The sequence below is a fragment of the Callospermophilus lateralis genome, chromosome 4, assembly GCF_048772815.1.
Source record: "Callospermophilus lateralis isolate mCalLat2 chromosome 4, mCalLat2.hap1, whole genome shotgun sequence".
In the NCBI taxonomy this organism is placed as follows: domain Eukaryota; kingdom Metazoa; phylum Chordata; class Mammalia; order Rodentia; family Sciuridae; genus Callospermophilus; species Callospermophilus lateralis.
Genome location: NC_135308.1, coordinates 40,313,109 through 40,330,243, shown reverse-complemented (window position 1 = coordinate 40,330,243; position 17,135 = coordinate 40,313,109). Strand labels below are relative to the sequence as shown.

Below are 17,135 nucleotides of genomic sequence, written 5' to 3'. Positions count from 1 at the left end.
GGGCAGAGAAGCTAGATTTAAATGAGGGGTTAATCGGAACAGTTATACTGTGAAATGTGGCTAATACATTATACCAGACATGTTAAGTGGACTTCATGCTAGTGTTTTGTGGGTCATTTTCTGGACCTATGATGTGCTCCAAAAAGAATTCCTTATTGACTCAGGGATTCCTCACATGCAGTTTTCAATTTTGTACCAAACAGTGAGTGGTCTCTGAGTGTTTCTATATATCCTATAAACACTCTAGATAGTCGAGAGTTTAAGAAAGTATTACTAGGCCCTGGCAGTACTTCCTACAGGTGTCAACAGAGATTAAAACATCCCCAGTGGTATTATCAGGAAAGCTGCTTATTTACAAAGTTACTAATCATTAAAATCTCCATGTTTTGAGTGCATATGTGGCAGGCACATGTTTAAGAACTTCACTTCGAATTTGGTGCCAACATACCTTATATACAAACAGAGATATAAAAAAATTGTGGTATATATGTGTATTAAGAATTTTAATGCAAAAAAAGAGTACATGTATAGTGGCATAAATTGGCATGAACATACTTTATATACAGAGATATGAAAAATTGTGTTCTATATGTGTAATAAGGATTGTAATGCATTCCACTGTTGTTGTGTATTTAAAAAATAAATTAATTAAAAAAAGAAAAAAAGAACTTCACGTATTTAATCTTCTAATTATCATATATAGTAAGAGCTTTTATTATTTATAGATGAAGTGATGAAAGCACACAGAGGTTAAGGAACTTGTTCAAGATCACACAGTTAGTAATTAGTAAAACCATGATTTTCCTCCAGACAATGTTTCCTGATCCTAAATTCTTACCCAAAAGTAGTACCCCCAGCAGAAAAATAAGCCAGATGGCCTAATACAGCATCAAGACCAGCATTCAAAAAGATTTGGCTTTTAATCCTAGTTTTAGTCTCACTTACTATATAACCTTGGGTAATTTATGTATCTTTTCTAAATCTTAATTCTCGCATCTATAAAATAGTAATCAGATTAAAACCAAAGTGTGTGATAAAGTATATAACACTATAATACTCCTAGAATTGTGCCTATCACATAAGAGGTTTCAATGAATATTAGTGATAAAAAGAAAGGCTGTGTTTTTCTTAAGGAAACTTCCCTTAGAAATCTTCAAGAGTTGTGTGTCCCAGAAATTTATGCTGGGAATTTAGAAAACCATGTGGTGCACAGTTTAAAGCAAACATCTCTCTTTTTTTAAAGATAATATAATAAGAAGAAAAAAATGTACCAATTCTGAGAGCTCTTGATTACAAACATGCACAAAATTGTGAACACATACATCTCTATCTGTGATCTGCAAAGCCATTTGATTCCAAAGGGAGTCCATGAGACTCTACCTAGCCCAGGTGTGGTATAAGCCCTAAAATTAACCTTATGGGTTGCCTTGACATCTGGTGAAACTGAAAGGTCCCCAATACAAGCTCCCCTCAACACTCTGCTTCTATGGATAAACAATTCTCCTTATCCAGCAGGGTAGGGGCAGTTGCTGTTCATCCCTGAGTATGGTGTTTCAGTTTCCCAGAAGACCACAGAATTATTCAAATAAGCCTGGGGTGACCTCACCATGTTGATGCTACAAAGCCTGCCTCTCCCCGACCCTGCTTGTTCCTTGAACTCCAATGCAACCCCCATGTGGATATTTGTGGCATGTGGTACCCTCCTCCCCTGGGCATTGAGTCCATGTGACCTCAAGCTGCTGTGGATCTACTATGTCCATTGTGAAGCGTCATGAGTTTGGCCATCCCATCACTCTAAGCCACCCTAGATTCACCAACAGGTGTGTAGGACATGATTACAACACTGTGTATGGCAATAGTGGATCCAAAGGGAATTCGGAACTAGCAGCAGGGGCATTTATATCAAAGGACCCTCAAAAGGTTCATAAAATGACCATGGTTAGATCATGAGGCTCTACCTAGCCCAGTCATCTAACCACCAATTCCCACTGCCCAACGTTAGCCAAGTCATCTTATCATCAAAATGTCCCTTTAGTAATAGCCACCCCCCGGGGGGGTGCATTCCAGTATTTTAACTATAAAATTGTTATTCTTGTTCACAAGCACAATGTTCTATTGCTGGGGGCGCGGGGGGCGGGGACAGGTCTTAAGCCTAAAAGGTCAAAATCACAAGAGAGAAAATGATCAGTACACTTATAGAATTTGTATCCACTAACTTTTTATGGAAGATGGCCTGTTCCATGTGTGGGTTTTGATGAGCAATGATAGCCAGAAGGTTTCTCAGAGTGGGGATACTCAAAGGAAAATGGTCATTAAAAGGGGGATGGAAGGAAAAGGAAAAGAATGTGTCTCAGACTTCAGGGGCTCTTCTAACATCAACATGCAAAGGTCCTTCAGCACTGGAACAGGCAGAGTCTCTCAAGAGGACTGCTTAGAGGAGGGCAGGAATCATGGAAGATTAAGCTCAGGTACTGTCTGAATCCAACCCATTACTTTATTGTCAAATAAACACAGAGATCCACTTCTATATGAGATGAAGGTCTTAGCACAGTTGCACTGAGTTACAGGAAGAGCCACATACCTCTAAGAATTCAAACACACTGTGAACAGAGGGAAGCTAGAAAAAGGTCTGGTGATGATAAAACAGAAAAGCAACGTGTAAAACAAAAGCATGCCTCGAGACTTACGTGGTTATCTTTATAGTAGTAAGAAAGGGCAGGAAATCGCCGTCTACTCCGGAATTTGGAACTCCCTACAATGATGTGTGCCGTGGCTGATTTGGGAACATACAGTTCAGTCGGGTAAGAGTCACAGACCTATCACCAGAAAATACAGAAGGATTTTTAGACAATTGAGTAATCTTTTGTAAACTGCCACCAGAAATTCCACTCCACCATACTTGTAGGTGGCATACGTTAAGTTTTTTCAATCAAGTTACAGAGGAAGCTCTTTTGAGAAAACCAAAACACTTCAAAGAAATAAAGTGTCACTGATTCTTTGTGATGACTCTGACAATAAACAAGACACCCCTGAGCATCCTGTCCTTCTACACCGTCCCTGTTCTCCTGGGACCCTGTTTGTGAAGCAGTCCAGTAAAAATTGAGCATTCTGTCCATTAAAAAGAGATAAATTGTAATTTTTGCCTCCTAACAGCTGAGAAAACTTAAGCCAGTAGTATTTGATTGAAAGACTGCCTGACACTGGGGAAAATTTTCCTAAAATACAAGCGCAGTAGCTGTCATCTGATTACGTTTGTGTCCCTGGCACAAAGGCTCGCATTCCTTTCCCCTCCCTGGATACTCCTGTCCTGCCTTCTCAAATCTCATCGATTCTTCCAGAGCCAAACCAAAGTTCCAGTTCCCTTAGGGAGCCTCCTCTCTGATCCTCCAGTTCATATAGACTTCTGAATCTGATTTCCTAATGTGCCACTCATTATCGCACAATACGCAGCTTTATTTATATTTGATTTTTATAAGTGTTGATTTGTAAGTGGTAAGAAATGATTTACTCTTTCTGGCAGGAATCATCACAGTGGAAACTCTCATACCTTAGAAGGCTTTTGTAATTTGCTTCAGCACCTGGTTCTGATTTAGCAACTTTATGACCTTGAAGAAGCTAAACTACACTGAGCACTTTAGTTTTCTAATCTCTAAACCCAACACTGCAGCAATAATATCTCGAGGGGTTGATAAAAGGATCAATTAGATAGCACTCGTGACAAAGTACTTTATAAACTGTCACAGCTGAAAGGAATGTCAGTGGGAGCAAGTTATAGCTGCTGCTCAACACGTGTTTTGCTTTTGCATCAGTCTATCAATCTTTTCTGCAATGTGTCAATTGCAGTTTCTTGGGCTTCATCAAGCAGCTGTTTATTTCCTTCCTAGGCAAATCAAGAGTTCTCAAGTAGGTGGAGTAATGAGGAAATACTTTATCTGCAGATCCTCTGTCCATCTCCACCCACCCTTACCACTCTGGAAGATGGAATTAAAGGGAGTGCAAGCCAACTACATGTGAGATCCAAGTCTCCTAAGCTCTTTCAAATTGTTTCATCATGCTGCCCTCCCTTGACTGCCTTTACCATCTTCATTACCAGACCGGTGGACAACATGGAGCAGGAGATAAAAAGGCCACAAAGGGTATGTCCACAGGCCCAAAGCATTATTTTCAGATTCCCCCCAAAGATATTTTAGGAAAGATTACCAAAGAGTTTACTGTGGGCTCTGGCACCAGCACTCTGGAGGAAACTCCTGTACCAAGAACAGATGGCCAAGCCTACTTGGACTGGGACAGCTAGAATGACTGCCGCAAGACACGGACTTCCATCCCCATGCCAACCCAGTGTCTAAAGCCGCCTGAAGTCAGGCTGCTAGATCATTACTACATAGACCACTCCTGCTTGTCTGAGGTTCAAAAGACATGCAGTCATTGCACCAGACAGACATTTTCTTAAAATAACAGTTTTTAAAAAAAGAAATAAGTAGGTTTTTCACTAAGTTGGGGATTACCTACTTTCTTCCTTACAACAACAGTAAGGAATTGCAAAATTTTATGACTAAATGAAATAAAATTAAGTGGCAGGCAATAGTTCTCAGCATACTTATTCAATATTGCTTCTGAATATCAAGAGGTGAGTAAAAAACTTTGAGGTTCCTCCCAGGTCCTTTGACGGGTCTCCCAAAGCCAGAAAATGCCCAGCTTGGCTCAGGTCATGGCCCTGGGTGCACCACAGATGGAGTGAGACCAAGAAAGAAGATAAACATCCGGAGCCCACTCTCCTTGACACTCTCAATCCAACTTAAGGACCCTATTATTGTCTATGTGTGCACAGTCTTCTTTGTTCACCTGGGCACCAGAGAGGACAGACCCCTGCCCTCAGACTATCAGACCTCTCACTCTCCAAGACATAAAAATGTAGACCTTCACAGCTTAGTGTGTGCAAAGGCCAAGAACTTAAGAACCTGAGCCCAGTCAATAGCAGCCAGGCTTGCACTGGCTGGCAGGGTCTCCCCCTAGGAAGATGATAACCAGTTACAGTTTCCTCCTTTCCCCAGAGTACTGGGTCTCAGGAGAAAAACTCCATGGTACATACAGAACTTTCTGATGAGTTTCTCATGGGGAGCTCTAACAAGTTAAAACATCTTTGAAAAAACTCAGACTCAGTGCCAGTTAAAAAATACAACTTCTCACAGAGCTGAAGAAAAGAAATTCATCCTGCTTTCATCAAAGTAGACAGCGCTCGCGAGTGCAAATTAAAGTAAAAATCCTACACTGAAAACTACAAAAATACTGATGGAACAAACTGAAGAGGACACAAATAAATGGAAAGGCATTCTATGTTCATGGATGAGAAGACTTAATACAGTTAGGATGTCCATACTACCCGAAGCAACCCACAGATTTGAGGCAATCCCTATCAAAATCCCAAGAGTGTTTTTTGCAAAAGTAGAAAAATTCATCCAAAAATATGTATGAATTCTCAAAGAACTCAATATAGCCAAAATAATTTTAAAAAGAACAAAGTTGGATGCCTCATACTTTATAATTTCAAAGTATATTCCAAAGTCACATATATTTTATAGTAATCAAACAGTGATACTGGCCTAAACACAGACAAATAAATCAATGGGATAAAGAACTCAAAAACAAACCATCACATACACACACACACACATATTCCAATGATCCTCAGTAAGGTTGTCAAGCCCACTCTAGGAAAAAGACAGCCTCTTAAACAAATCATGCTGGAAAAACTAGATACATACATACAAAAAAAAAAAAAAAATTGAAGGCAGACCCTTACCTTATGCCATATTCAAAAATTAACTCAAAATGGATTAAAAGACCTAAATGTAAGATAAAAATTTATAAAGCTCCTGTAAAAGTAATTCAGGGGCTTTATATGGTGATGCACAACTGTAATTCCAGCTTCTTAAGAGGCAATATATTGCAGGAGGATTGTAAGTTTGAAGCCAGCCTTGGCAATTTAGTGAGATGCTGTCTCAAAAAAATAAAAGTAGCTAGTAATATAGTTCTGAGGTAGAGTGCCCCTGGGCTCAATCCCCAATACTACACACACACACACACACACACACACACAGGACGTAAAGGAAAGGCTGTATTGCATGGGGCTTGGCATCGATTTCTTAAATATGATACAAAAAAAAGACAATAAAAAAGAAATAAGATCAATGGGAAATGGGACAGATGGGAACACATCAAACTTAAAAATGTGGGTCTACGTACAATCAAAACAATGTAAAGGCAACCTATGGAACTGGAGAAAATTTTTGCAAATCATGTATCTCCTATATTATTACCCAGAATATAGAAAGAACCCCTACACTTCAACAACAAAGTCAAATGACCTGATTAAAAATAGGCAAAAGGCTTGAACAGACGTTTCTCCAAAGAAGATATACATAACTGTTAGGGTTGTCACCATTTAGAGTAAAACAGAAAATAACAAGTGTTAGCAAGGATGGAGAAAAACTGGAGCCCATTGTTGGTGGACTGTTAAAAATGCAACCACTATGGAAAACTGTAGGAAGTTTTCTAAAATTTTTAAAAATAGAATTAGCATACGATCCAGCAATCCCACTTGTGGGTAAATAAACAAAAGACTTAAAGCAGAGTGTCAAAGGGATGTTTGTACAACCATGTTGACAGCAGCATTATTCATAACAACCAAGAGGTGAAAGCAAAGCAAATGTCCATCATCTAAGGAATGGATAAACAACATATGGTGATCTTTAATGGAATATTATTCAGGCTTTTTTAAAAGGCAGGAAATTCTGTCACATGCTATAACAGATTAACCTTAAGGACATTATGTTAAGTAACCTACGCCACTCCAGAGACAATATTGTATGATTCCACTGATGCGAGGTTATATAAAATAATCAAATTCATAGAAACAGAAGTAGAATGATGGTTGCCAGGGGGAATGGGGAGTTGCTGCTTAACGGGCACAGAATTTCATTTTTGTAAGCTGATTTATTGTAGAGATAAGCTAGACAACAATGTGAATATATTGAGCACTACCAAACCATATACTTAAAATGGTTAGTATGGCACACTGTATGTTACGTATTTTTTACCACAATAAAAAAAAAATTGTGGTAAATTGTCACTTATACTACAGGCTCAGAGCTGCAGTCCAAATTCTAGTAATGAATCATGTACCACATTATAGCACAGATGAGATTTTAAATATGGTGGAAATATAAGCCACCATTAACCTCAATAAGCCTCCCACAATTTTGTCTGGTTTTGAAAATCAAGAAAGAAAATTCAGAGAGAATAGGAAAAGTTCATAAATGTGAAAAAAGCTTTCTTTCTGAAGAATTTTTTTCCTGAATCTTTTATGTTTCTTCTGATTGTGCCTTAGTTAATTATGAAAATATATTAGAAAGTTAATCATTTTAACTTTTAATAAATAAGGAAAACAATTTTCTTTTCCTTCCACTAAATAAATTAGCCTTCCAGCTAATTTAGCTAAATTAGCCCACATGTCTCTGTGTTGTCCTGCCCTGAGGAATTTTCTTGGTAATTCTTTCGCCCATTCAACAAGCTTTTGCTGAGTACTTACTATATTCCAGGCATTGTTTTTAGGCACTGGGGCAGATATAAACAACAGAATTTGGGGCCTTGAACATCTCATATTCCCAGAACAATTGATCTTTGTTGACCTGGTTATAAACTTCCAGTAAACGTATTGCTGTCCCAGGTTGTTTTCCATCTCAGATGCCATCCAGGTGATCTGAGACCTCTGTATTCAAGGCCAATTACTCAATCAAAAACTTTCAGATAAGTGTTTGTTGTCAGGAACTGGGATATACCTACATACAAAGTTTCTTCTTAAACATTTAGGATCTAAAACTTGTTTCAAGAAATTTATGATGAATGAGGAAAAGAAGGGTATGAACAGCACAAAATGACTTACGTATAAACAAATAAAATAGAATAATAACACATAAAACATAGGTGTAGCAAACTGAAGTAAATGGCTTTTATAAAATCACAGGTTTGGGATATATTTAAAATTGTAGACCAAGAGAGTTCAACTAAAAATTTAACCTAGTAATAAATGCCAATTACTTTATTTAAAGACAGATAATTCCAAAGTTGGATATAAAACAAAATCCTGGCTCTGAGAGTTAAATTACCATAAGCAAGTATCATAAATGGTGGAGAAAAGAGGACAGAACTGACATAATAATATTAATAATTAACCTGTCGAAGACCACACAAATAGAAAATGGCAGAACTAGCTCTAGAGGCCTACGTCATCATACTCTATGTCTGGTGTCAATTCCATCATCAATAGTTTCTTCTCCAAGTGACACCACTTGCCCCACCTACCTCAAAGGATCTATGAGAAGTAAAATAAAATAACTTGTAAAGGAAGGAATCAAAAAGTACACATCTTCTCAATCATGAAACTAAAACCACAAGGAAGGGATTAGGACAAAACTCTCTCAGTTGACTAACAGAAATATTCTGGAAGAACACAATTTGTATCCTATTTCTAAAATGGTAATAAACCAGGATATATCATCTTTTCCCCTATTTCAGTGATATTTACAAATTCAGAAAATTCCCTAGGTTTTTACCTCTTCTGTCTCAATGCAGTTTATTGATGGCTATCTTTGTTTTGCTGCGTGTTACTTTTGAAAAGAAATGTTAAGTAACATGTTTTGCAGTCTGTACAATGTAGGACTTTAATGACTGCTCATGAGTCATGTCTGTAATGCTAATTCTAAAAGGAAATCTTGTCAAAAAGAAAAAGAACCTGCATTTCCAAGAAAACACTATTCCACTAGATGTGGCCCCACTTCATTTTCTTCCTTGCCCAAGGATGTGTACATGCTTTTTATTTTATCTTTTTTTTAAAGAGACATCCAATTTTCTTCCTTAAACTTGGATTTCCCTTCCTTTTATTTCCAGCCTAAAAATTCAATGCAAAGGCTGGTTTCAGTAAGAGAAAAAACTAGACTGATAGTGTTACCCAGATACTTTAAAATGATTAAACAAGGCTTCATTGTTAAATTGAAGTGTAATTACAAAGAGGAATCAGTATACTGAGTATCTATTCTACCCTAAAGAGACTATAAATGCAGGATACTCTGAAGAAGGATGTGGAAGGACCAAACCTAAAGGAAATTAAGATTTATTATAAAGCTATGATAATCGTAATAACTAAAAATGTAATTATAGAATTTACATAGTAACAAATTTGGACAAAGCTTAGCAAATAGACCAGGGGTTTTATTTTTCAACAATATGCTAAAATATAAAACTTGATTTAAAAAAAAAAAAAAAAAGAATCAAGACTCCCCAGGAACTATCAACAGCTCCTGAGAGGAAATATTTGCAATAGTTACACAAATTACAACAGATTATTACCTAAAATATATAAAATACTTCTATCAGCCCCTCCCCCCAAAAAAGACAATCTTACGGAAAAAAAGAGCAGGGATATGAAAAGGCAATTGGCAGAAGAGTCAATGTGAATGACCCAAAACACAAGCATTACTTAGATAAGAAAAAAGTTATCAAAGTAAGTAGATGAGAAAAAAAATGAAGGAAAATTTTAAGACAGAAGAGTGGACTCGGGGTGGGAGGTTGCCTCATGAACAGGCCCTCAGTTCAGTCCCCAACACTACAAAATAACAAGAATGAAAGGAAAAAAAAGCCACAGAAGAATGTTAAAGTATAGGGATGGTGGGTTGGTACTTAACCCCTCAGTTTTTTTGCAAACTTTCTGGAAGTTTCTTACATTAATATTATTGCTTCAAACATTTTAAGAATAATGAAGCCAACACTGATGTGAAAATCCACCACTGGAAAGAACATGAGTTTCATTTGCTACTCCTGTTTCCCTCCTCTCTCTGTTCCTTTCTACAAGAGTAGACATATTTCCCCACATCTCTCTGGGGGACCCTCTTGGTGACCTTGTGTACCAATCAAAAGTCCAGTGAGCACACTGAGGAGCTGGTGCCAAACTGCCATCAGAGTCTCTCTGACTTCCCCACTAATCACTCCCTGTGCTATAAAAAGATGTGATGGGAGAATGAGGTCCCAGCCGGCCCTCCCCCCAACTGCCTGGCCACAAGGTCTCCACAGGACCTCCTTGAATTTCCAATTCCTCAAACATAAGAGGAGGAGTATCTATTAGTGATGGTCTCCAGGGTTCCCTTGTTCAAACTTCCTGATTCTAGGTGCAGAGAGAAAAAATAAAGCTAGCAATAACTAAGAGAGGCTTGGGAACCCACACACTTATACCTACAAAGGGACAGAACATCCAAAGGATATGAAAGTCATGATTCCATGTGGACTGACTATTTGGATTTCGCTAACTGCCTCCACTCACTTTATAGTCTCTATTCACATCACTGAGCTGCCAATAATTATTAGGGAGGCCCATTCGCTTGTATTCTTCACTGAGATCGATCTGCATCCAACCTTGTTCTCTTTCTTCTTTATCCAGCTTGGGGTTGAATGAAAAGCAGTATAACTCCTCATATTTCACTGCAAGAAAAGGGAGAATAAGCCAAATCAAGCTGAGTCAAAGCCAGAACCAAATCTCCCCAAAAACATTCTGTCCCAGCTAGAGCTCACCATCCCAGCCTCTCACCCTTGGAACAATCCCAGGAGCACCCTCTGTGACCAGGGTCACCCAGCTCCTCCTCCTGACAAGGTCTTGGGGCATCTGGACTCAACTCTGCAAGAGCTTCTTTCCTTTTAGAAAACAGGGCTTTTTCTCCCTGTGTTTCCCCCCACCCACCCGCCTAGTTGCTTTAAAAGTGAATATTTTTTTCCAAACCACATAAAATATGAAGCATAAAAATAATGAAGAATGTGTGTGTTCTTTAGACATCAATAATTCAAGATATATATCTCAATTGGGGGTTTGGAGTAGCCTCTCAGAGGTAGAAAGGAGGCCAGGCCTCTTCCACATTTTGATGCTCACAATATTAAAAATTAAATATCAAAATAGTTGGAAAAGCTGTTTATGTTTTAAAACACTTGAACATATAATAACTACTTAAATATAACTGTACTGCTCATATTGATAAGATTCATAATAAGATATCAATGTGTAAGACACAGTGGTCTGGTCATGGAGCAAAGGATGTACCATCAAAGTCTTTTCTCAAATTCTTCATGATATTTCTGTCTTTATATATTGCCTTTTATGCTTGTGAGGCCAAGCCCAATGACCACACTGTTTTTCTTTTTGCAATAAAATTTAGGATTTGGTTTTCTTCCTCGGTTCTTGCCATAAAAGGAAAGTGTCCAGGCCAGCACTGTCCATCAGAAATACAATGCAAGCCACATATGTTATTAAAATTGTCCTTGCAGCCACACTTTAAGAAGTTAAAAAAAAGAAATTAATTTAGTAATATTTTGCATTTAACCCAATATACCCAAAATATTATCATTTCAATATGTTCAAGATGCAAAGTATATTAATATTTATACATTTCATTTTCTACCACCGTTGAAATTCCATGTGTATTTTATATTCAATGACACGTCTCAGTTCAGATTCAGTCACATTTTAAGCACTAAACAGCCAGTCACATGTGACCAGTGGCTACCATACTGGACAGTTCAAACCTAAACATTACTAATAATAATTAATGAAGTCCTTGTTTGTTCTAGATTCTGCCCCAATAAATGTATTGATCCAGTTAGTAAGCACTGTGGTCGTTCTCCTTTTACAGATGAGAATGCGAGGCAAAGAAGTTTGAGGAACATTCCTGCACACAGGGCCACGAGGCTCATGGGGGAGAAAGGAAGACTGAGATGAGGCTGTCTGGCTGCAGACTGTAGGCTCTGGACCACGGCACACACGCTCCTCCAGCCCCGTGTATGCCAGGTGAGCGTGTTACCGCTTGAGCCACATCCCCAGCCCGAGTTAGCACAATTTAAAGCTCCTAGACACATGTATTTGGAGACCCTATAAATAATCTCACCATCTGCAAGAGGATGAGTTACACATGGGCAGTTTCAAACTCCTGTTGGTTGCTGTTGAGGTGACTCATACACATGGAAGAAAGACATGGTTGTATTTTAAGTCATTACACACACACTTCTATGAATAAAAAGAACTTGACTGGATACCTTAGACTCTTTCAGTCTCTCTTGATGTCATTTTTCTAAATTTCAAAACTTGAAATACTGACTATTTGAACAAATAATAAAATACATACAGGTGCATGTACACATAAACACAGAGCAGACTCTTCCAGTAAAAATGGTTTCTTGTCAGCTTATTGGGAGACAGCATAAAAAAACCTGAGATCCTGTTCTGGGAACAGCTGCTTCAACACTGACACATCTTTTCCATCTCTAAGTACCATTTTCATGACTCAGGCTTCTGCTACCATAATGTTAACCACAAATGCAATTTGTTTAAGATGCCAAAAGAATCTCTTGAGAACACTACAGTTCCCTCTGAAGAAAGAGCTGATGAATATGGGGTAATAGTGGAAGTTAAGTTCTCTTGGTTAAATATTTACAAATAGGTTTAAAGGTAGAGAAAAACATTCTAGGATTCCTGATAGTTCTCTGTGTATGGGCTGATGCCTGTTTCTACTTCGAAGAGGCAATAAAACTGTACATAAACAAAAGCAAAATTAATTCATAACAGACATTAAAAATACTCTTAAGACATCAAGATCACTCTAAAGACATTAAAATGGGTTGACACTGAAATTAAAAAGTTTCTTTTGGATATTTTTAAAGAAAAGGGTGATCAGCCAAACCTCAGGCCCAACTGAAATAAAATCCTATAGGAGGGCAGAAAAAACTCCCTTTTTGTTAAGTCAAAGCTCAGTCTTGTTAAAGTGGGCAGCTTTTTATTAAAATGCCCAGAAGAAAACAGGACTATCTGCTCTGAAAAATTAAAAGTATATTAACACAAATGTAAGTGTCACTGGATATATCCCAGCTTGTAATTTTCTGTTCCTCTCACTCCCAGTTCCTAAAAAATACATAACAAAATCTTTAGCAAGCAGCAGGGAGGTAAGATCAAAAATTGAAGGCTAATTTTTGTTTGTTTGTTTGGGTTATAGACCTTTTAAAAAATTACATATTGACAAATTATAGTGGCATACAGTTATGAGGTACAGTGCCATGTTGAGATTTTAAATATAACGTGGAATGATTAAATCAACCTAATTAACATATCCTGACCTCAAATATTTAACATTTTTTAATACTTATTTTTTAGTTGGACACAATATCTTTATTTATTTATTTTTATGTGGTGCTGCAGATCGAACCCAGGGCCTCGCACATGCTAGGCGAGCGCTCTACCGCTGAGCCACAACCCCAGCCCAAATATTTAACATTTTTATGATTAGAACATTTGACGGAATACTGAAATATACAATATTCAATTACTAGCTATGTTCACCATGTTGTGCAATAGATCTTTTTTTTTAAAACTCAGGCTTATTCCTCCCATCTTGGTGAAAGAAGAGTGCAGACATTTCTTCAACATACTGATTTCAGATCTTTTGGATAAATACTCAGAAGCAGAATTGCTGTATCATGTGGTAGTTCTATTTTTAATTTTTTGAGGACTCTCCATATCATTTTCCACAATAGCTATAATAATTTACATTCCCACCCACAGTGTGTGAAGAGTTTTTTTTTCCTCCACAACCTTACTATCATGAAAGAATTATCATCCATCTTTTTTATATTAGCCACTCTAGCAAGTGTAAGGAGATCTCTCAATGTGGCTTTAATTGCTTCTCTCTAATGATTAGCAATGCTGAGCATTTTTTTTTTCATGTATCTATCCTCTTTTGAAAAATGTCTATTTAGGCTCCTTGACCATTTCTTAATCAGTTATGTGTTTTCTTTCTTTAGAGTTCAGTTCCTTACATATTTTGGATACTAATCCCTTATTTTTAAAAATGGCTTGCAAATATTTCCTCCTGATCCATAGATTGTCTCTTCACTGTTGTTCTTTGTTGTGCAGAGCTGCTTTTCATTTTAGAAAAATCTTTAAACTTCATAGAATTTTAACTGAGGGAAAAATATTTGCCTACTCTATCTAGAAAAGTTCCATCCCTCAGTTGATTTGCCACTCTTAAAATACCTACTCTTAGAACATGTCTGATACTTCACTGTGTTTGCACATCACAAAGTCTGGAGTCTTTTGCTGTTAGGGACCAGCAGGTTCAAGAGGATGTGCCCTGAGAGCCGCATTCTAAGAGGCCCCGTTACTGGAAGGGCACAGGAGTTCTTTCTTCCCATAAGAATGTTTGTATAAGTATGTCAAAATAGACTCTACCATCATCTGTAACTGAAAAGAAGAGATAAAAATTTTTAAAAAAGAGAAAATACTTTACATGCCTCTGGACTAAAGGAGTAAAATTCATGGGCAGCTTGAATTTTAAAATTAAAAAAAAATTCAGAAGAAGTATGTGGAAATAAAGATTCAGAAACCAAAATGACAATTGCTAACATGCTACATGAAATGAAAAGTGAATATCAGTTCAGCTGCATTTCTAGAATAGCCTAATCGGTGCTTCAGTCAAAAGCAGGACCTTCACCCAAACACAGAGATGCATGTTTTGACTGATGTTATTTCTGCACCGTTCATGGTGGTCTTCTTTAACCCATGAAAACATGTCACTCCAATCCAGTTCCATCTCCATTGCTCTCATCAACCTCCTTACTCTCAGACAATCTCACTCTAGAGAAGATGCAAGGAAGGCTTCTGGTGGAAAGCTCTAGACTTGGAACTAGCAAGCCAGCAAATGATGCCCCCATCACCTCCCACTCTCTGCTCCTTCCCTCCCATACAAATGAAAGGATGCTCAATTCTGCCACAGGAAAGAGAGGGATGGGGAAGGCAAAACATTAGGGAAGGAAGGAAAATAACCTAGCTTGATTCCCAGGTATTGGGAAAAGGTTATGAAAACAGAATATTTAGGGAAAAATATGGAAGAACAGCCTCTTATTATAGATTAAATGAAAAAAATCAGAAGGTAATTTAATATTAAAATCAAAAGTACTTTAAAATTGAAAGAAAAACAACACTATTTCAGCATGAGCAGAATGTGAACAATAGGTAAGGAGGGCAAAGTTACAAGCTATATAAGAAGGACACAGACATATGGGATTTTGGGGCTGGGGATGCGGCTCAAGTGGTAGCATGTTTGCCTGGCATGCGCGTGGCGCTGGGTTCGATCCTCAGCACCACATACAAATAAAGATGTTGTGTCCACCGAAAACTAAAAAAATAAATACATATTAAAAAATTCTCTCTCTCTCTCAAAAAAAAAAAAAAAAAGAAATATGGGGGTTTTAGTAACTCATGATAAACAAACTGCTCCAGATATTCTGCTGAATTCAAGCAACTAAAATAAATGTAGTTGAAAGACCATTTGGAGTGAGGTGAAACTAACACAACTTTTGTTGGATTTTGTATATTTAAAGTAAAAGTAAGGAGGATGCCTATCAAATTAAGCATTAGGACACTGACACTAACACAGTGAAAATGGACTACTAAACTCAGATTAGCATCATCAATAAGAAACTCCACTTTAAAGTCCATTTGAATATCAATGACTAAGAAGAAACATAAAAAGTTAAAATTAAGCAAATGAGACCACCTTACTTATGAGTTTTTTTTTTAATCATAATAAATAAACTGGGATGGGGGTGTAGCTCAGTGCAATAGCACAGCATGTGGTTTGCATGTGTGAGACCCTGGGTTCAATCCATAGCACAGGAATTGGGAGTTGAGATACTGAGATGAACTAGAAAGCTGTAATTTAGTAAAAATGGGAAAATAAACAAAAGAAATTATTTAAATGTTAAAGGGCCCACAAACACTAAAGAAGGAAAAATAATTGATATAAAAACAAACAACAGAAGGCAAATGAGAAGCAAGAATTAAGAGAACATGGGAAAAACAGAAGCCCTTGAGAAACAGGGGTCTTTCAATCAGAAAACTTTATCTCCTTATTTGTAATTGGATCTATGGGGTTGAACTTATTTTCTCATTTAGGTCACAACTTTTATTTTAACCTGTTTCTTTACTGAGAATTAAAGAGCTTACTGAATTTGGCCACATTATTTTGTATCAGAATCTTTCATAGCCCCTGACCAAATGCTTACCATTATTCTTACAAAAGGCCAAAAAAAAAAAAAACTCTCCCAATTTTTCGGTAACTTGATTTACCTTCATCCCAGAAATCCTAAGAATCTTGAGAGCTTTGCAAAGATCTCTTTCACTGTGATATACCCAGGGGAAGGAGAAGGGGAAGGGGAAGGAGAAGGTGCATTTTGAAAACTATCCTTAGAGGGTTCTGATGAACTATTCCTTCCCCAGGTTGAGAGCAGCCTTTTCATATCTGACCCCCTCTACCTTTCCTCATCTCCACCCAGTCTCAAAACACTGCTTCCAGGGGTAGAGCCAGTAATATGTCCTGACTTCAGCACTGCCTTTAACATAAAGCTGTGAAACCGCCTTTAGTTCTATTTCATCTTCCCACACTTATTAAAGCACTGTGTGTTACATAAACTGACATTTCTAATGCCCATATCCAAACTGTTAGTGAGTCTTTTTAAATCCTCTCAGGTGATGGCTTTAACTCAATTAACTGCTACGCTTCCTTTTTTGGAAAAGGTAACCAGTCAGGTCTCTGGCTGCCTTTAATATCTAACTCCCCAAACATCACCTTTTAAGAAAAAGTACATATTTTTAAAAGCAGAGGACCAGAATGGTTTTCCTCCTTGTGGATCCTCACAGTGAAAGTCCTGGCACTTTCTGGCTCCGGGCCACAGCCCCCTCTACCGCTGTGATCTACTCTTCCAGCTGCTCAGCCCTTTCCCAGTTCTCTGGACTATTACTAAATCCCATTAATCCGGTCACAGCACATTTATTACCCAGAACATCCATTAATCAGTGACACAGAAGTTGCTGGCACACAATTCTCCTCGCATTCTCTGCTGCGTGCAACCTAATGTACATCTTCCCAGAACTTCTGTTCCAATTATAGTGCACCCTCCAAAAAGTTCAACTGCTTTTCTGGCTTACTCTGCATTTCTTTTCAACATGCTTAGAGGAAAAGACCTCAACCAACTGCCTTTAAAGGGGAACA

At 37.7% G+C, this 17,135-nt stretch overlaps 1 protein-coding gene across 1 annotated transcript in view; it reads right to left on the bottom strand.

Moving 5' to 3' along the window:
• The window catches only part of Mtmr7 (myotubularin related protein 7), a 114,648-nt gene that overhangs the window by 41,134 nt on the left and 56,379 nt on the right, over window positions 1-17,135 (bottom strand). The window contains exons 4-5 of the mRNA XM_076852432.1: window positions 10,373-10,530; window positions 2,688-2,816 (exon numbers count right to left, since the gene is read on the bottom strand). Of these exons, the coding sequence (XP_076708547.1) occupies window positions 2,688-2,816; window positions 10,373-10,530 (287 nt within the window). The remainder of the gene's footprint in view (window positions 1-2,687; window positions 2,817-10,372; window positions 10,531-17,135) is intronic.